Below are 21620 nucleotides of genomic sequence, written 5' to 3' on the forward strand. Positions count from 1 at the left end.
TAGCTATATATTTTTAATTACTGTATGTGCTGATTAAGAACAACTATCGTCTGTATTGTGCCATTAAATGGAGGTTAGCCACAGCATATAGCATTTTGGTATATGAAATTATTATGGCATATGAATTATTTGTATTAACCATTTTGCAACGATATGCTAGGCCAAGATGAGTGAAGAGGAGCTAAAATGGGAGGATGCTAATAAAGGTTCTGATGTTAAAACTGATGCTTGGGGAGGAGAGAAAGAAGAGGAAGTAAAAACGGACCCATGGGGAGCCCCCAAAGAACCTAAAGAGGCCGTAGATCCATGGGGCACCCCCACAAGACCTGACACAACTGAAACAGCAGCTAGCAGTGGTCCCTGGGGGGCTCCAACAAGTCCTGATAAAGATCCATTTGCAGCAGATCAAACTAATGATGATCCTTTTGTGGCATCGAAAAATGGGGAAGATCCCTTTGTGGCACCGAAAAATGGGGAAGATCCCTTTGCGGCACCGAAAAATGGGGAAGATCCCTTTGCGGCACCGAAAAATGGGGAAGATCCCTTTGCGGCACCGAAAAATGGGGAAGATCCTTTTGCGGCACCGAAAAATGGGGAAGATCCCTTTAGTGCATCAAAAGATGACCCTTTCAACACCCCAAAGGACAGTTCAGACCCTTTCAGTGCCCCCAAAGACACGGAGGATCCATTTGCTGCTCAGAAAGATGAACCAGACCCTTTCAGCTCTTCTAACAATGATCCGTTTAATGTTCCAAAGGATGATCCTTTCAAAGCTCCAAAAGATGACCCATTTATCGCCCCAAAAGATGATCCTTTTAGTACTCCAAAAGACGATCCCTTTAGTGCCCCTAAAGAAGATCCTTTCATTACCCCAAAAGATGATCCATTCAATGCACCTAAAGACGATCCATTTAATGCACCTAAAGACGATCCATTTAGCTCTCCAAAAGAGGATCCCTTCAGTGCAAAAGCATTAACACCCCCTAAAGAGGACCCATTTGCAGAACCGTCATCAGGGAAAGAGGACCCTTTCACTGCTCCCACAACACCACCTAAAGAAGATCCTTTCTCAGTGCCAACCAAACCTGTTCAAGATCCCTTTGCTGCACCAACAACACCACCCAAAGAGGATCCATTCTCTACACCATCTTTACATGCAAAAGATGACCCCTTCGCTGCCCCAACATCTCCACCTCAAGAGGATCCCTTCTCCACAACATCTAAACCGACCAAGGAAGATCCCTTTGCTGCACCAACAACACCACCTAAAGAAGACCCATTCACAGCGCCATCCAGTCCACCAAAGATAGATGCCACAGATCCCTTCGATGCCCCTCTAGTGAGCTCACCTCAGAGTAGCACAGCTGCATGGGGAGCCCCAGCCACTTCTCCACCAGCCACCGTGTCAGATCCCTGGGGGACCACGGCAGGTGCTTCTTCACCTACCAATAATTCTGATCCATTTGGAGATGCATCCAAAGCAGACAATGACCCATGGGGGCCTTCAGGTAAGAAACAAACAAATAAATACTTGTATATGGATAGTACTTCTCAGAACGTAAAGCTGAAGAATTTTGCTAACTTCTAACTGGTTTGAATTAGTCGTAGTTCAAAATGACCGTTATACTTATCTGAAAAAAGATGCCAACTTTTTTTCATTGGCTGACCCTTATCAACAGAAGGTGGGTGGGGCTGCTGTGCTCACCACTCCTTGCACTGAGAATGCATTGTAAGTAGGTGTATATGCCTTTCATTTCCACTGTGGAGTTTTACATGGCACTTTAAAGTGCACACATTCACAAAAAGGCATATCATGAATGAAAACTGATTTTGAAAACTGATTTTTATTAGTTGTAGAAAGACCTGTGACTGAATTTCTGTACTTACATCACATGTGGCACCTTTATGTCTTTGCTGAAGAAGGCTGAGTAGCATGGTCCAAAACTCTGGAATAACCAGAGGAGTTAATTCTGTCATTTATTTCTCCATCACCTGAACCTGTCTGTTTAATTTACTCATCTAGCTTTGGCTCCTGCCAGTACAGACGATGCATGGGGTGCACCTGCTCCACCTTTAGACTCCTCCCCATCTAGTGACCCCTTTGGAGATGGAGCATCTAAATCCAATGATCCCTGGGGTGCATCAAGCAACACAAGTGGTAATGGCACAGGTACATCACATTCTACACACTGTCTGAATGCATGTTTGTGTCATTTATCCATTATTCCCATGAGCAAACACTGATTGTCTATGTATAATCACCTATAACACACTCTGCTCTGATTTAATTGACTAAATGTTTGGCTTGTCTTTAATTAATATCCTGAAAGTGGGGACTCGTTAAACCTTCATTATTGTGTCCATACATGGTGATTTGCACTTGTCACCATTTTCCTTGTTTTCATCCTCATTTCCCCGTCAGTCAGCAGTCACCTAACAGTCTTAATCTATTAACCTTCTCTTCCACTTTGCTCTCTCTTCTTCCCTGACCTGTCCCCAAAAGAAAACACCTTTTAGAGTAGAACTGGACCTTTATTTTATTGCAGGAAAGCACTCGAAGCAGGAAGACGCGATGTATCGAAAGACTGCTTCCTTCTTGGGCTCAGCAGAGGCATCACTGGTTGACTTGGACGATCTGTTTTCATCTGACCCTAAACCCAGACAGCGCCCTCTCATTGACGCCCAAACACAAGCCATCGGTAAGGACAGAAAAAATGACGCGTCAGTCTGGGTGAAAAGTAACTTTTCTGACAAATTCATCATGTGGAAATATTTGTGGTGCACTTGACTCAAACGGATGCATGAACACCCTCGAAGACCTGACAAATGAAAGTCACTCCCTGCTGATTTTAAAAATGCATTCCACTTGTGTTCGTCTGAAGTCATTCAAAGATAAGATGAGAGGGGTGATGGCTAATATTTATCAGTAGGTATGTATGGAGAAACTTATTGTGGTCGTGTGTTTTACCTCCCCTTCCTGCCCCTGTGGCCTTGCTGTAGTGTGTAGATGTTGTTCTGTACATTAGTGTGTGTGTGTGAGAGAGCATTAGTGAAGTTACTCTGTATAAAGACTAGTGTACATTAACCAGCAGATGTATAACCCTTCTCACCCCTCTCTCTGCTCTGCCTTGGCACATTTTCTCTTTACTGGAATTCTTCAAACTGTGTTTAACTCCCTCCCTCCGTCCTTCCCCCTCAACCCTCCATCCTCCTGCCACTCTCCTTGATTTCCCAGGCACTTTCAAAACAGCAGGCATGACATCCAGCCCTTTGCTAAAACCAGGAGCTTTTGCTGAAACATCACCCTCATACTCCAACCCTTTCATTTCGACCATAGCTTCCCCCCATGGTGCACCAACTCCCACTTCTGGAGCTAACAATCCTTCAGCATCATTGAATACTCTGGAAATGTCTAATTCTTCCATCAGTATGATTCAGGCATCTCAGATAGGTCCAGAAACACAAATGATACATCCCATTTATATCAATGAGAGTCCACAATTAGGACACAACATGAACTCCCCCATTGGAGGAGTGGGAATGGTGCAGTTTGGATATCCAGGCTCCATCTTAATGGGAACTGGAATGATTCACTCAGGTGTCTTTCAAGGAAATCACCCATCAGGTGACGGTCAATTTAGAGGCTCCGTCCCACAGGCTGGCGCTGAAGTCGTCTCAGGCAGCAGGTCAGATGAGATGGTGAACAAAAATAATCCATTCCTGTTCTGACAACTTGACATGTAATTTGGATCTCTGGAATCACCAAAAAGGTAGTTTTGCATGTTTAGTGCTACAGTTTAGTGTATGCATTCTCATTAGGATCAATTTTAGAGCAAAATATCTGAACCTTACTTTGAAGTGTCTCTTTCCCCCAAACCAATGCAAAGTTGTTCTGAGTGATCCCCTTAGCCTGTAATGGAAATTTCTATCTTTATGGTTGTGGAGCCTTGGAGGAAGACATTGTTCTCCATAGATAAGAAGGGGTCACAAAAAGGTAAAACTGATGTGAATCATGTGATGTGGCCTTTGCAGTGACCTGCTGTGGCAAATCTAGACCAGCATGTTTGAGGGTGTTCTCCACCACCATTATCAAAACACCAAATGAGGCAATATCTTTAAAAGACAGGAGTTCATCCCTCCAGTAGAGTTCCAGAGACGTGAGTCATTTTTATACAGAACTAGGCTGAGAATTAGCACCGAGCACAAGAGCCCACGTATGACACATTCTCACTGAATCATATGCTTTTGTTTGGTTTGGACAAGCAAGCTGCCTGAGAAGAGCAGGAGACAGGACGCACATCTACACTCCCTAGTGATGAACACACAGGATGATTATCTGTTCAGAGCTCACCACGTGGAAGCTGGCATTCACAATTCAAATATATAGTATACGTGGCAGTTTTTATGTTTCTAAGCTTGGTTGTCAAAGTGCTGTTGAATTTAGCCAGAAGGAAATGACAGTACTTAACAAGTACGAAGGAATCTAAATATTTGACATGGTAAACTTACATCTGTGTCTTTCTAGAAAGAAGGAAACAATCGACAAAAGTGGTGTATTGATAATGGGAAGTGGTGAGTATATATTTATACATATTTAGAAGCATAAACATGCAAAACCACCTAATGATGCTTTAATAAAAAACCCTTTCATTCCTGAGCTTACACTAACCTCCCCTGAACTCAAGATGCTGCCCATGAATCAAATGTATACAAACACAATGTGTACAGCGTAATATATATATAAACAAATACACAGATTATTAAAAAAGAGCAATGTAATTGTTATTTAAAAATGAATTTATTCGATTTTTTTCCTTTCCCTGCACAAGTGTGACAAACGGAGAGCACCTCAGTGTGTCTGTGTGGAAATCCTAAAGAGTTTTCGGTGTGTTTGAGTGTTGTGACAGGACCTGTAAATCTTTGACTGGGACATGCGTCACTGTAGGATTAAGTGTGTGTGTGTGTGTGTGTGTGTGTGTGTGTGTGTGTGTGTGTGTCTGCAGTATTTTGCTGATGTAAATAGTGGAAGTATTTACAAGTAAACCTGGAAATATACTGTACTGTATATCAGAGTGTTGCAATCACAAGTAACTATTTATTGATCTATTTATTAATTATTAATTTATTGCTTGGTTAATTATTGACACAGCAATGAAATCCAACAAGATCCAAGGTCAGGTGTAACTTTCATTTCAGGCAGGCCTGGTGGTATTGATCATGTGATGTTAACTGACTTTAATCTAATTGGTTGTTTAAATATTTCTTTGTGAATCAGCTCGGTAACCAACGGTGGCTTCATCTTCCCGTTTAGCTCTGTAGACATTTTTGAGTCATTGTGTAATTGTCTTCTTGGTTTCCCGGCTCTTTCTGAGGAGAAACTGAAATACCGTTTTGGCGAAATTAAAAACAGAGTTCAAGAATATCAACTTGTTTAATGTGTATGCTGTTTGAGCGGATGTGTATGTGTACTTGCTCCTCATTTACTTCAACACAAACATCTGAAAGGAGACTAAATGGTTGTATTTTCTCTTCTTGTTACATTTTACTTTGAAAACTTAAATGGTAGCAGGATTCATCATCATCATCATTTATTAGTTTTGAAAACTGTAAATTAAAGCCACAGTGAAGCAGGCAAACCTGATGAAGGGATCACATGGCTGTGTGCTTCATGGGCTGTACGAGTCCTTACTGTGTTACTGACTCGGTGATATGTGAACATTGGTGGAAAAACAGACTGGAATACAGTCTAGCTTCACATGACTATTATTTCTCAGATTTAATTTTGTATGAAATGAATTTATTTTGCTGTGTATTAAAATGTATAGTTGTGTTGTAAACTGTGACAGTACATTTGAGAAATAAAGCGATTCATGATACAGTCACTCTGCCTCTTTTGGGTCTGGCTGTCCACAGTGGATCCCTCAACTTCTCAAATCTCACTTTTCTTAACCTGAATTATTTCTCACTCATGATTTCTGTCTTTGAGGACTTTCTCACTGTCACCACTAGAGGGCCATGATTACCAACATTTACACAAAACATTTTCCAGCACCCGTGCAGAAGAAACGTTTAAAGCTATAAATATTTGCACATTGATAAATTCCGCATCGTTAGCAAATATGGGATTTTTTTATTTTTTTTTAGTTGTTATTATTACTATCATTATGATGTTTAAACCAGTTGTCTTAGATTTTTATGGAATAAATATGCAGACATACAGCCACAAATTGTCAAAGTTAAATAACTGTCTTCAAACAGTATCTTTAGCCTATATTTATTTGGCCACAGCATTAGGCCTGCTTTAATTATTCATTCACTCATCATTCATTAATCTCCTGATTAATTTAGAAGTGCAAGGGTGAGTGGAGGCAGATGAAGCCATTACAGATATTGGGCACAAGAGCAGAAAATATAGGATTGACAGATGAGCTGAGTCCCTCCATTCATGAATAGAGGGCTTAGTGTCTTAAAAACAGACCAGGGCAGATTGGGAATTTGACAGTCAGCTTCAGTCATTTTAGGACACGATGGTCAGTTGAGACCTTGTGTCGCCTTTTTTTTTTTTTGTACAGTAAGTAGTTATATAATCCTAGCCATCGCCTTCATACAGCGAGATAGATTCAGAATAATGACCATGAACAATTTTTTTCTGCTCATTACGAATCATCAAACTAATTAAACCTCTGTAAGCTGATTCTGAATAAAAAGTGTCACCATATTAAGTGCAGGTTTTCCTTTAACACCTGCCCAATTAATTAAATAAATAAATCACAACCTGACAAAATTTTCATAATTATAATTATTAAAGTTTGTTGTACTTGAGTCCCTCTTTAAACCAGTTTGGATGGATAATAATCATAAAATCCTCGCTCGCAGGCTGAGGAGAAACATGTTTAAAATAGCCCAACAACACATCATTTGCTATCTCAGTGTGTTTGGTAACATTTAGACGTGTGATTGCTGAACATATTGCTTTCAAAGTCAGTGATGCCCACTCACTACCCCAGGGGGTAGATGTGAAGAGCAGTTCAAGTTACTTGAAACCAATGCTTTCATTTTAAAGGACTGGTTAAAAAACGAGGTTAAATATTAATGCTGTGTCAGGGCAGCTGGTGAAAATGTCACTTAAAGCAATAAATCTGGAATCAGGGAAAAAGAGTACGTTGGTTAAAAAAAACAGTTAGTTAAAGGGGTGTAAATGTACCCGTTTGGTTACTGTGTGCCTTGAAATGAGAACAAGCCCACAGAGTGGAGCTGCTATAGATGAGAATGAATCCAATAAAGTAACAGGAGAACAAGCAGTTTTCTTTAAAAGGTCAAGCTGCATCAGAGTAGTTAAGATAATGTCATAGAGAGTAAAGTCACTTGCTTCTTCTTTCTATCGTTCCCATTTCTGTTGTCACAGCAACTTGCCTATCCCTTACATCCTCTTATGTGACACCAGTACTCTTCATGTCTTCTTTCCATGAGTCTTCTTTGTGGTCTTTATCTTTTCCTCCTGCCTGGTAGGGCCATTTTCAGCATCCTTTATCCAATTTATCCGCCATCCCTCTTCTGCACATGTCCAATCGATCTCGCCCTTTCCTCTGTACCTCTGCCTCCAAACGGCACAATCTGAGCTGACCCTCTGATATACTGTCACAAACCAGGCTCCACAGCCATGACAAAAAGGGAGATGCCAAATGAATCCCAATTAAAACACTGTTTATTTTGAATGTAAGAAACAAAGGAAAAAACTAAACTAACCTAGGCTTTCAATGCATGATGAGGAATGTGTTGTTTAGTCCAAGAAACAAAACCAAGAAGCAACCACAGACATCTGGAGGCACGCCGCTCAGCCTTAATGTGCTTCTTATTTAGCCACTCCTTTGTTCCCTTGGTGTTCTGAGTCACTGTCATGCTGGAAGAGTCATCGATGACCCATCTCCAAGATTAACAGAAGTGGGCCCCATCCATCTGCATCATGATGTCATCCTGCACCCTTAGCAAAAAAACAGCTCCAAAGCAAATGTTTCATACTCAGCATTTCACTTCCTCCAACCACAGTGCGTTGAGTTGATACCAAAGAAGTCAACTTGTTTTTCATCTGATGGCAGCATTTCTCCCAAGACTTCTCTGAACCATCTCTGATGTTCACTGGCAAACTTAAGATGGCCTGTATACATTCCTTCCTGAGGAGGGGGATCCATCCATCACAGTGTTAACAACAGTATTCTTGGTGACTGTGCTCCCAACTGGCTTCAGATACTTAATATAATATAATAAGCTCCTCCCATGTAGTTTTGTACTGATCCACCATCTTCTCATGATCACCCTCACCCCATGATTCAAGAGCTTACATGGAGCTGCAGACCAAGGATGACTGATGGCCGTTTAGAGTTCTCCCTCTTCCGGACAATCGCACCTACACCTGTCACCTTCTCACCAAGCTTCTTGCTGATGGTCTTGTAGTCCATCCCAGTCTTGTGCAGATCTACAGTCGTGTTCCTGATGTCCTCTGGGAGCTCTTTGGACTTGACCACAATGGTGGATTGATTGATTGGGAGAATTCTGGCTGGGTTCCAGGGGATTCCAGCCAGAATTTCACTTAAATTTCTCAGTGAAATTTAAGTCAATAACTTTTATGTGATGCAATTTCTTCTGGACTTTTGTTGGATTTCTGTCTCTTTCAATTAAAATGAAACTACCATACAAATTAATTTCAATACAGCAGGGGATCAAATATTAATGTCCCTGTGTACAACACAAATTCATAACATTAGCAATTTAAAGCACTTTCACAATAGTATGCAATGTTGACGACTAACCAGATAAGAAAACCAAAGCTGGGCCTCACATGATTTCTGACTGGTGGTGACTGATAATTAGAGAGTGTTGGTAAGGTTTTGGCATCATCTTAGGATACAGATGGAGAAGTTCTTAAAAACGTTTTTTTAAGGTGTAGCAACAAAACAGATGTTTCATTTCAACAGACCACAAAGGCAACTGAAGCAAGAAAACATCCAGCAAACTCAAAATCATTTTCTAATCACGGCCCAGTGATTTGTGCAGTCATCACTCAGTATAAACAGTAGCTGCACCTCACTTGTGTTAAGACGGGTCAGAGTTTAAGGAGCAGAATTACAATCACAACACCAGCTCTCGTCTCAATCTAAGCCTTTCTATACCATGTATACAAATTAATCTATAGAAGGACAGGTCAGCAAGGCCATGACTGAGAGAGGAGGCGTGATGAGGAAGGCAGGCGAGGCGAGAGTGAGAGTGGAGGAAAAGACACTGCAGGGAGCAAAGGGGAGGGAAAGTAACAGATGGACTTGGGAGGATTAGAGGGAAATCTGGGTGGGTTTCTGATGGAAACTCACCCAAAGAAGCACGAGGGAGTAATAAGGGAGCATGAAAAAGAAAGGTGAAGGAAACTGGAACCCTGCTTGAAGACAGGTGAAGGAAACACAAAAAGAGCCTCTCCTGAGATCCAAGGAAAGGTAAGTAGATTTTTTTTTCATTATGTTCTGCAAGTGTAAGCCGATCAATCGGCAGCAGCTGGATTTCAGCTTTTACTGATGAGATGAAACAAAGAGCTCTCTCAAACAGGGAAACTATATTTTTTTACTTGTATTTATAGAAATCTGTGATGCTTCAATGAGCTGTGTTAATTCAGTTTTTCTATCGCTGACATCTTCAGTAAAACCAGCATTTCTAATCTAAGACTGAGATCAGAGTCAGTAAAAATGAATGTCTTGAGGAAGGTGTCACCATATCGGATCGTCACCATTGTTGTGTTAAACCTGACAATGATTTTATCGTGATGTCTGTGGAAAATCTAAAAAATAAACAAATAAATAGCGGTAGCACTCTCAGCTCAGCCCCTCTCCTTCTAGGGATCTTTGAATTTCAGGTTTCGTGCAGTTTGTCTTCATCATTTAGACTTTTATACTGATGACGTGGTCAGGTGTGTGGTACCAAATAATCCAGCAGAACAGTGCATGCATTTGTGGAGTGTGTGGATTATAGGTTTGCCTCACGCTGATTTGATAAGATGAAATTAAACCTCAGTGCCTCGTCAATCAATCTGTGTTTATAGCGTACACAGAGAAACTCCTGCTGTGATGCCCATCAAACTTTATCTAAAATAGGAAATTGGAAATACCTAATTTTTTATAGTTATCAGCACTTTAATTCACATTTAGTGGATAATAAATTTTGAAAAGAAAACTGTCAAATACTGGGAAATATGATTTCAAATATGAAAACACACTTTTTTTTATTTAAAAAATGGTGCTTTTCATGTTCTAGACGTCTTTAATGATCTGTATGTTTCTGACACACTGATCGTATTTTGTAATTAATTGCTTTTACTACAAAATCTGCACACATTCAGACTTCAGTGGAATCTTTTTAAGTAATTGCTTGTGTACAAGCAGAGAGAACACAAGAACTGGTGATTAAGAGGTCAGGCCCAATACATTTGTGCTTATAATGTATGATGTGTTCCAATAGGACATGATACAATACAATATGGTCTGATGGAATCATATTATATTATATTATATTATATTATATTATATTATATTATATTATATTATATTATATTATCACAGGGGGGTGGACCCTATCCCAGAATTATATTGCTACATCAGATTGTAGTTTAATGATTTGAGTCTAATACGTTGTATTAAATATAACCAATTTACAAATGTGGCACCTGGCAGGATTAAGTGCAGCTCAAATTACTTGGACATAGACGTGACTCTGTCTTCATGACTCCTAATCCCAGATCTTTGCCTCCATCATCTGTTTTTCCCTCTCTTAGGTGGTCGTTCAGACAATGACAGCATGAGTGTCAGTAAGCATTAAACTCATCCACCTAACCCCGCAAGATTACCACAGATTACCAGGCCACGAGGTAGGCCTGAGACGCTGGACTAATCACTTCTTCATGAGTTCAATCCCTCTCACTGAGGTGGAGGAACAGGTTGAAGAACGGGATGTGCCCTGAGAGTGGAACCGATTAGTCTCAAAATCCACAGGATAAGATTTAGATGTTTGTCTTTATCTGAGAGGGGAGAAGATATTAATATGAGACCCGAGCGGTGACTGCAGTAGAAACATGGGCTAAATTTGTGACCAAAGTCTCCAAAAGGAAACAAAGGTCCCAAATTTAAACCTGGCCTGCTTCTCTTCATCATGCTTATTTCCTTTAAGTGACACTGCAGCAGGAGGAGAGTTAGAGCTCCCCCTGCATCCTCTGGCCCGCACATCTGTCTCTTGTTGCTGGAAAAGATTAAATCCCATAGCTTCATCTTTCTTTATTCCACTGTTATTTGACCTTTGCTCAGCGCTAGCTCTCCTTCTCCAGCGCTGCCCTACTTCTATCTCTCCAACAGACTACTTTTTATCTTCCCCTCCGTCCTTCGTTCCACTTCTCAAATACCACTAATCCCCTCTCCTCACTTCTGTCTCTTTCCTACCACTTTATTTTCAATCTCTATTGTATTATTGCAGAAAGCTCCCCAATCTTCTGCTCCAGACAGGTCACCAGAACCTGTCTGGCTCTTGCAGCTATTTTTGACACACACTTGCCAAAACCATTTCATTTCTCATTTGGCTGCTTTTGAGTTGAGACACAGTCATGCTGGAGAAAATGTCCAGACGTAACCGCTCCCTGCTGTCACTGTTCCTCACCTCTCTGGCCCTCACGCTGTCCGTCTGGGCTTTCTGCACCTCTTATTGGTGCGAAGGGACACACAAGGTGGTGAAGCCGGTCTGCCTGTCGCCAGTCAAGATGAAAAACTGCGGGCAGAACAACAGCCAGCCGTACACCACAGGTAAGACACACGGGCCACACAGTGCTTATTCTGGACATTTCAAAGATTTCAAGGATCCTGGTTAAATTGGCAACAGCTGAAGTCACTGATGGTAACAGCAGATGAAGTTTAATCATCTCAAAATGGAAGTAATGACACAACTATCTGCATAGTTTTCTTTAAAAAATGAATTTTAGGGTAGCTGAGGGACTTTGTTCTTATTTCATGCATCATTTTGAGATTTTTTGCTTTATTTGCACTGTTGGTAGTTTTACTTCCTTTTTTGTAGTTCTCTGTACTTTGGGATTAGCTGTGATCAAATAGCCCACAAATCAACCAAAATAAAAATATTTCTGTAATTTTGATCTTGATGGAAATCCTCAGGCTCTGACTGCACATACACTAAACTTATTTATCATGTGATGGATGTTGCTGACATTAGTCTGAAGAGGTGAAACTATATGCTGCTGTATATACTTCGTGCTTTGTTCTTTTACTGCCGGTCATATAAAACCAAACAATCAATAAAAAGCTGTCATCCACTGATAATTTATTTTTCAGTTGGACAGATGATTCAGTGTACCTCTGGCCTTTACTATTAGGGATTTCTATATTTGTGACAAAATTAAAATGATTTATGATAACCCTAAAAACAGAACAGCAACAAACTGAGAAGACAACTGATACAAACTCATAAATTCACACACGACGTTCGTTACAGAAGGCAACGACTTGCTAAGATGCAGATATTTATCATAGCAACCTAATGTTTATAGTTTTGCATAAACAAGGTTAAACTCACTTTTAACATTTACATAATCTGCATCATCTGTTTTGCTCATTGTTTGATGTAGTGTCACTATGAATTATGGGACAGCATTGTCTCCTTTGGTTTCTTGGAGGATGAGCCAGAGCTAAGGGAGATAATAAAGGATTCGAGCTCCTTTCCATAGAGAATTTAAAGAGCTCTTATTATGTGCCTGCCACACTGCTGTTTCCAGGTCACTTCACTCAGAAGAAAACAACTATTTGAGTATTTGACGGTGTCTGCTGTGCTCCCATTAGAAATGGGTGCTCCCCTTTCCAGTATTCCCAGCTTCCTTACTGTGCCGTGTGCCAAACCTGACACTGGCTCCACCACCTTATGTGGGTAGAAATTTAGGTTGTCATGACCAGACCTTCTCCATAACCTATGTAAAACCCCATCTCATGAGTTCTGGGCCACACGTGGGCCAAAGCGCAGAGTCCTCAAAACGTCTATTTTCTTGCTCATCTTAACTGGCTTTGATGGATGTTTAAAGACAACTCAGAAGAGCATGTAACAAATCTAAGCTGTATTCAATACTTACTCACAGCTAGCAGACAGTTGGAGCATTTGATACATGCCTAATTGAATGAAAACCAGCTTCTAAGAAAGTGCTTTCACCCTAAGGTCAGTTTAAACATGAATTATCTCTTTTTCTCTGAGTTCTCTTTTGCCTTCTGCCAGCTGGATTTCTAATTTCTCTCGGCTGCACGTGCAGTTTGTGCAGAAAGTCTGAGTGCAGGAATTCTCAGTGCAACACAGTGTTGTCGCACACCAAGTCATCAAAAATGATCTTTTCAAAGTGCATCTGTGATGTTGTTGTGGGGTGTGGGATCGTCCAGGCTTCCCTGTCACTTTTACTATTTTCCTGTTTGCTTATTACAGTATGGCATTAGTAGTTTTACTATTACAGGATCTCCACAGCTGCTTGGGTTGAAGTATTTTTAGACTTTATTGCCAGAGATTCACATAATCCCGGCTTTGTTGCTTATCTCAGCACTTTATGGCAGCAGCTGCATGTTGTCTGGATTTGCTAACCCACTTTACCATCATTCAGCTTTAAACCAATTTTATCTCTGTGTAGTATTTAATTTTTATTACATAAAACAAGGGCTGATAACACGGAGAACAAGGTTTCAGGGCTGGATTGTGTTACACACTGTGACCCAAAGGAGACCTACTTCAGGATTTACAGCACTGTTTGCTGGCATACTTTTCTCATATTTCCACAGCTCTAGTCTTATTAGAGCAAAAGCTCCTTGGAAAAAAACAAGAACACAAATGATTCTGTTAATTACTTAAGTTTGCTCATTTCAAGCAAAAAGGTATGTTTTTATACCGTTTCTGTCCCCCTAAAACTCCTGTCCTCTTCATCCAGAGGTGCCCACCCCAGACCCCAGGAACCCAGCCTCCAATGTCACGCTGTCTCCTCAGCAGAAGGAGGAGCTGGAAAGGATAAGGAAAAAGCAGCTGGCCAACGCTGTCCACTACATCTGGGAGACAGGGGAGGACAAGTACATGCTGAGATACTTCCACACCGGCTTCTGGCTGTCCTGCGAGAAGCACAATGAAGGTTGGTGAGTGGAACAGACTTTGATCAGGGATCGAATAACTGGGGGATTTTTGTGCCTGAATAACCTCCATAAAAAACTCCCTGATTTCTTTCATAATCTCAAGATGACACTCTCATGTCAAAGGGGCTATGTAAAAGTAAATGAGGCGGAAATAAATTACCTTTTAAAACAAGTTTAATTACAACATTTTAATTACCATAATGACCCAAAAACTAAAGGCAGGTTGAGATAGAGGAATAAGTTAATGCATACATTAAAATGCATCAAACATCACTTAAAAATGGGCAACAGCAGATTTTCAAATATAATTTTAACCCTGTTCATGTGCATTAATTAAAATAGCCTCTTCAGACTGCAGTAAACATAACTGTGAATAAACAGAGCCTGCATGAAGCCCTGTGACTAAAGTTTACAGCATTTTTTGCTTGCAAGTAAAATTGAAACTAGAAAGTGGCTGGAACGCATTTTCATATTAAAATTATCCAAAATAAATAAGAAACTAAGAGGAAAGATAAGTAAAATAAATCCAAAAAGCATAAAATCTGAGTGTCTCGGGTGAAAGTTTGGTGTGATCTGCAAATACTTCCTTGACAAGTCATTTGTCTGTCCTCTTTCAAGGACAAGCCACAGTCAAAGGAGCATTAAAAGCTAGTAAACAGTCAGTAGAGCTAATAATGCAGTTATTATGCCATTAGATTATTCCTGCCTTCACTGTAAGAACAATTAATAAGTGCTGAGTATTTTTATGCACAAATACCTGGCAAATAATATTATTGAACCATTTATTATCACATGCACAGCTGTAACCTTATTGGTCATGAGGCCATCTTGCAGCACTGACGGTGTGAAATGGCAGTGGCAGTGCTCAGGTATGTAACGTAAAGCCTGGCAGACTCTTAAACTCTTAAATCTTGTGAAACTTGCATCAGTCCAGATGTCCCACAGAATGAACCTCACCTCTTCCTCTGTTTGTGTTTTAACTGCTTCACAGATTTGTGCAAATTTGAATTTTTTTGCAAGAACCTATATTATTTGTTTTAACAGTCACTGGCAATCTGGTTGATGAGGACAAGTTGGAGATGTGCTTTCTATAAGGACACATCTCAACATGAGGGGACAAGTCTAAAGATTTTATACGCACAAACACATTCATATGTTTTAATCTTCATGTGAGGTTTTATCCAAGCTTTACAAATCAAGTGGAGATGCCAGCCTCTTTAAGTATAAATTATTATTCCCTCTTTTTGAATGTCCTTTCACTGGAGCTCAACAGGGACATGCTGTCCAACGAATAAAACACAAACAGCAAACTTGGAAAATACCCATGTGATTTCGCTGACTCAGCCCAATGAAATCCCGTATTTGCTTCAGAGGAAGATTTGAATACATTTTGTTCACTGCATCGGGATTGTGGATTTTCAGAGTCCAAATCTATCATTTAATATAGTGCACCTCATTTAAGCCGCTTTCTAAGCCTGGATTATTGTTGCTACGCAAAAAACTGATGGAAAAACTGTTGGTAGTATTGAGTTAACACATGTGAGTCACACAATAAAGTGCAACCATCCTCTCTTAATGGCAAAAGAAGCTTGAGAGGGTTTCTTCTTTTCACGAACTAAATGATAATAGAGACCAAAGAAAACATTGTTATTGTTGTTAAGTGCCATATGGGCTACATAGTTATGAACACACACATATAAAAGCATATACAGAGTGATGTTGGGTATCCTGTACACAGAAAGCAATCACTGTCTTATACCCTTCGATGGAGTGATTGCAACTATGACTGATTGTGGTTCAAAGCTGATTGCAGCTTTAAATTTGACCTTTAAGTATGTGTGTGCCTCTCAGTGCTTACAAAGGATTATTCTCCCCAAACCTAGTTTGTATAAAACAGGTAGACCCCTGTAAACATTATAGACAATATAACAAGCTTCTTAACCCTTGTTTTTAGGTGCAGATCAGGAAGAAAAGTGTCGAAGTTTCATTGAGCTGACACCAGGAGAGACACAAGGTTGGTCCAACACCAAATTTTCATCTCACAACAGAGAAAATCTTCAATATTTAACCTGAAGAAATTGTCTCTATATCCTTAAATGCTTCCAGGTGTGCTCTGGCTGTCTGTCATCAGTGAGTTCATGTACATCGGTCTCCTGGCTATGGGCTTCTTACTGATGTGTGTGGAAGCACTGTGCCTCTGCGCCAAGAGGGAAATGAACGCCCTCAAGATCAATGCCTTTGCAGCCATGTGCACTGTCCTCTCAGGTGAGAACAAAGAGCATTTTCTGAGTCCTAAAAGGCTGTGGGCACTTGCTTGCTTGCTTGATCTAAAAACCTCAAGAGGAAAAGGGTTGGATACAAATGGTGGAAATTACTTTCCTTCAGATGGTGTGTGGGTGAGGACCTCAGTAATTCAGGAGGGGCTCAGAGTAGAGCTAGGATGGATGGATGGATGGATGGATGGATGGATGGATGGCAGGACTGCCATGTTTCAGTCATTCCTACAATAATAACCTCCAAAATTTGAATTATTTTATCTTACTTTTTTATTTTTTAACCATATTTTTTCAGGTTGCAGCAAAGGTAACCGTATCTCCATGTTTCTGTCCTCTCCCAGGCATGATGGGGATGGTAGCTCACATGATGTACACAACCGTGTTTCAGATGACTGTTAGCATCGGACCTAAAGACTGGAGGCCACAGAGCTGGGACTACGGCTGGTCTTTTGCGTAAGTTTCAATTAAACCAAAGTAATTATTCTGTATTAAAGTAAAATATTCCCCAACAATCCTCAGATTAGATGAAATATCCCACAGAGTTTGATTATCACCCAATATTGTCAAAATATTTTATATCTGCAAGGTGTGTAAACATTATCTGGTTAGCAAGCTATACAGAAAGCTGTTTTGAGAGTGGCTGTGACAAACACTAACATGGTCTCAATTACCTATAGCTGTGGTCAGGAGTTCACATGAATGATTGACATGGTGGCTTTTAATTATTTTTCTATATTTCTTTTTCTAGGGTCAAATGATTGCACAGAACACATCTTTAATGACTTTAAAAAACAATAATTGAGAGCACGAGTTTTTAATTTATCTGGAATTTTCTGTGATCCACACGGGGTCAGAAGCAAAAAAGATACATATAACGCCACAAATATCTGGTTAAATGTCCCTTACCAGACACTTTTGGTAGTCATCAACAAGCGTCTGGCATAATTCTAGCTATTCTAGATATTTGACCAATCTCATTGGCTGATTTGTTGGATTTTCAACATGGTTGAGGTCAGGGCTTTAGGTAGGCCATTCTAGGTGCATAATGCTAGTTGCTTTGTCCATTTCAAAACCAGTGTTGATGTGTGTTTTTGATCATTGTTCTGTTGAAATGCCCATTTGCATCTAAGGTGCAAACATCTAGCTGTTGGTTTGAGGTAAAGTTGAATAATTTGAACATATTCCTCCATTTTTATTATCCACTTTGTGAAATGTATCAGTACCACTGAGAGGAAACAGCATGATGCTTCTACCACTATGCTTAACAGTTTGTATAGTTGTCTGAGGTTTGAAAGCCTCACCTTTACTCCTCCAAACAATTCCTACTATCATTGTAGCTCAATCTTTGTCTCATCTGACCATGGATCTTTCTCCAGGAGGAATTTGGCTTTTCCATGTGGGCAGTTGAAAATTTCAGTTTAGCTTGAAGGTGTCGGTTTGGGACCTGGGACATCTTTCTTGGTCTGTACTCTCAGTCCATGGCAATGTAAAACTGGTTTCCAGTTCATGGGAGGCTTGAGCCTTTGTGGTTCCCAGGCTGTTCTTGAATTTAATAGGCCTTATTTAAAGTGAGTGTACGTATATGTTTGAGCCTTCATTGATACTCCTGACCATGTGTGGATTAGAGAAAATTTCAAATACATTCAAACTTGTGCATCCAGTTCTTGTTTTTTTAAATCATTAAAATGTATGGTTTATTGTCATTCCACTTTGGGAAAAGAACCCTTCAAAGAAACAATTAAAAGCCCCAAATTTCCATGACATTCTTGCTCGTGGCGAGTGGATGTAAACTAACTGACCACAGTTATAGATGCTGTCTCTCCAAGCTTCAGTAGTCGTATGGCACTTTAAAGAGCTTCACTGTACCACTTTCTGATCTGATCGAATCTTTACACAACCTTTTGTATTGGCTGGTCATCATACTAGAAAGATTCAATCTTTCCCCCTCTCCAGCATGGCATGGCTTTCATTCAGCTGCTGCATGGCAGCTGCTGTGGCCACATTGAACTCCTACACCAAGACCATCATTGAGATGAAGCACCGGGCTCGGGTAAGGCTGGAGGAGGCCCGAAATACCACCAGTGCCCCCTCCTATGAGGAGGTTGTTCGAGCTGGGCCGGGAGGGATTTACTCCGTCAGTCAGCTGATGCAGCTTGGACAACAGGGGGCTCTAATGGACCCAATGTGGCCCAGAGGAGTGGGACCAGCTGTTGGACCTCTGACATGTGGCGCTGGGGGAGCACTGCTCGTTGGTGGAGGAGGAATTGGAGTTGGAGGCATGGGTAATCTTGGCGTTGGGATGGGACTGGGAGGAATGCCATCTATGGCAGGTGCTGGGGGAAATGGTGTTGGAATGGGAGGGATGGGAGGTGGAGCAGGGGGAGGAATGGGAGCAGGTGGAGTAGGAGGGGGGAAGCTGGCAGACCCTCATGGTGTGGTTGTGGTGGAAGGCTGCGGCACCGAAGGATGTGAAGATTGTGAACGTGAGATGGACGAGATAAATTATGCCCTCCAGGAGGAGCGAGAGGACTCACTCTGCTAAGACTTCTCGGGGCAGAAGACCTCGACAAACATCTCTCCACGGCAGATTTTACTTATCTCACTAAAACTACAATAAAATATATATTTTTTAAATTCACAGGACTTGCACAGACACACACGCACACCTTTAACCTTTAACTGCAGTTTTGTACATGTGGGATTGTACAAATGAAGTTTCAAATCAATTCTAGACTATTTTCAGTACTACATCTATTACAGTATGAGAATTTCAATTTCTGGACCAGTAGCGAGCAAAAGAGCCCGAACTATTAGTGTTGTGGTTTATTACTGTAAGAGTTACCACTGTAACATTTTCATGCTATCTCAGTAATGTTTCTGTCCACATGGCAAACTCTGCAGACATATGTGCAGTAGAAGAACCAAAATAACTGGCTTAAAGACAATGCAAGCTTCACAGAGCTGCAAAGTTGGGATTATTATATTGGCAAGCGAATATTTGAATAAGGTTTAATACTTGAATCAGAATATTATGATGTAACATTTATTAGATTTGCCCTTCTACATGTCTTACACATGGAGTTAGCTTACAGTTGTTCCTGGCTGGAAGTACATATAACTTTAGGCAACTGAAATTTAAACACACGCACACACACGCACACACACACGCACACACACACGCACACACACACACACACACACACACACACTCACAGTTTGATTTTATAAAACTGCACAAATCATTTTGTTTTTCAAGCCTTACATTTCTTCAGGGATTTGATGTAATTCAGTGACTCGTTGGATGTTAGAGATGATGTGAATGTATTCAAGGGGCAACAATACATAACAAATAATATAACACAAGTTTGCAATCACATTTGCTGTATGTATATTTTTATTTTTAATCTGTTTTTGCATGATTGTATAAAATTCTCTCCACATTAAGGTGATGAATAAACATGAAGCACATTCATTGCATGACTGGACTCGTCACTTGTAATAGACTTTAATGGAGTCAATGATACTAAAGTTCTTCAAGACAAGAATTTATTTTCTTTTTCAAGTTCATTCAAGTTAAGGGTTTAGGCTTTCAAACCTAACTTAACTGTACCATTCGGTGCTATGTGCACCCACATAGATTTGCATTCAAACAAATAGACTTTCTAAACTTTCTGAACATGATGTACCAGTGCGTTATTTCTACTTTAGAAATTTATAGAGTCGACCTCTGTAAAAACCTTTTCAGGAAGAGACTTGTCAGGAAGAGGCCAGACTCTATCCGGTTGTTCAGTCTGACGTCACTAGCCGTGTCTGGGTCTAAACTCCGCTGCAGGTCCATATATCAAACGATCACTATGGCATTACCGAGAGTTGAAAAACTGTCTAAAGTCTTTCATCTTTAATAAAATGATCAGCGTTCTGCTCTACCAGGTGTAACAATTGAGTTTAACATCCAGGCATCCATGAAAACGGAATTTATGACATTTAACGGAGTTAGAAGTTAGCAGGGAGTTAGCTCGCTAGCTTCTATCTAAATACAATATAGCATGTCCTGACTGCGGGGTTTTGGAAACAAATTAAAACGTACAGCTCTGTTATCACTTCCAGCATAAATGAAGACAGAAAACTAAACAGCAGTGACGTTTGTGGGGTTACTGAAGTTTGGCTAGCTGGTATATAATGATGTGCTACGTGACCGCTAGCGACACAGCTATGTTAGCATAAAATAAACAAGCTAACTTTTTTTCCACTCGATAAAAGTTAACGTGAGTGTTCTCGGTGGTCAGGAACAAATGTAATCGCATGGCAGGATGCTGTAAAAGGACCAAACTTCAGCCAGGAGAGCAACTGAGATAATCCATCCACAATATGAGGTTAGTCATTCATATACTGCTGCATGGGCTGGGCTGTAGTTACATCCTAAGGTTTTAAAAACTGAGCTTAAATAAATGATTAGCGGTAATAAAAGCCGAGGGAGGTCAACAGTGATCACTGACTGTTTTAGGAGCTTTTTGAGATCAAATAGAAGAAAATACATAACATTAAACATGTTAACAACACAAAAGCCATATTAAACGCAGACTACTTTAGACCTGGAAGTAGGATTCGTCGCATCATCACTGAACAACCAGATAGATGCCCTTCTGCATCCAGCAGTATGCGCGGGTCCACTGGGACACCCGAACCGCAGGTTTTTGGTATTTCCACATTGGCTTCATTCATGCTAGAGCTACAGCTCCAAGGTAATGTATATTTGCATCGATGAAATCAAGAAGAACCAGAATTTCGAGTGTTTGTCATCTAAACCTGCAGATATTTCTCAAAACTGTCAGAAAAATGTAGTTTATTTACATTTCTGAAGAATAAACTGGAAATAATCAACCCACTATTTTGTCTGAAATATTTGGGTGTGACGTGGCTCGTCTTTAGCCTGTGGCAATAACGGGGTATACTGTGATCAATGCTGTCTTGTAAACTTAGTGTTGACATCAGAGTTTTTTATCAGTTTTTATCATTTATGAAGATGCTGCAAGCGTATTTATCTTTTTGCAATGTAACTACATCACTACAATAAATCAAAGAACCAACACTCGCTGACATCTTTAAGTCAAAATACACAGAAAATAAATAAAGGCAAAAAATACATCTGCTTTTACATTTA

At 40.4% G+C, this 21620-nt stretch overlaps 2 protein-coding genes across 5 annotated transcripts in view; both read left to right on the top strand.

Annotated features, from left to right (window-relative positions):
* The window catches only part of LOC102301856 (epsin-1), a 12961-nt gene extending 7079 nt beyond the window's left edge, over positions 1-5882 (top strand). For 3 of the 4 annotated variants that reach the window (XM_014337252.2, XM_042225317.1, XM_005933724.2), the window contains 4 exons: positions 161-1508; positions 2024-2170; positions 2547-2699; positions 3236-5882. In XM_014337252.2, coding sequence (XP_014192738.1) covers positions 161-1508; positions 2024-2170; positions 2547-2699; positions 3236-3729 — 2142 coding nt within the window. In that variant the 3' untranslated portion in view covers positions 3730-5882. The remainder of the gene's footprint in view (positions 1-160; positions 1509-2023; positions 2171-2546; positions 2700-3235) is intronic. The other variant, XM_005933726.3, reaches the window with a different exon arrangement.
* Positions 5883-6009: 127 nt separating this feature from the next.
* LOC102301554 (germ cell-specific gene 1-like protein) lies at positions 6010-19936 on the top strand. Its single transcript, XM_005933720.2, has 7 exons — positions 6010-9482; positions 10811-11825; positions 13988-14182; positions 16138-16197; positions 16290-16448; positions 16801-16912; positions 18413-19936. The coding sequence occupies exons 2-7, from the start codon at positions 11630-11632 to the stop codon at positions 18999-19001; spliced, it is 1311 nt and encodes a 436-aa protein (XP_005933782.1). The 5' UTR covers positions 6010-9482; positions 10811-11629; the 3' UTR covers positions 19002-19936.
* The last annotated feature ends 1684 nt before the right edge of the window (positions 19937-21620 follow it).

This window comes from Haplochromis burtoni, unplaced genomic scaffold (genome assembly GCF_018398535.1).
Source record: "Haplochromis burtoni strain Fernald_Lab_line unplaced genomic scaffold, NCSU_Asbu1 Contig_168, whole genome shotgun sequence".
NCBI classification, from domain to species: Eukaryota; Metazoa; Chordata; class Actinopteri; order Cichliformes; family Cichlidae; genus Haplochromis; species Haplochromis burtoni.

Coding starts and splice junctions, on each gene's coding strand:
- LOC102301554 (XM_005933720.2), top strand. CDS start 11,630: ATGCTGGAGAAAATGTCCAGACGTAACCGCTCCCTGCTGTCACTGTTC. Junction 14,183..16,137: donor CTGCGAGAAGCACAATGAAG/GTTGGTGAGTGG, acceptor CCTTGTTTTTAG/GTGCAGATCAGGAAGAAAAG. Junction 16,913..18,412: donor GACTACGGCTGGTCTTTTGC/GTAAGTTTCAAT, acceptor CCCCCTCTCCAG/CATGGCATGGCTTTCATTCA.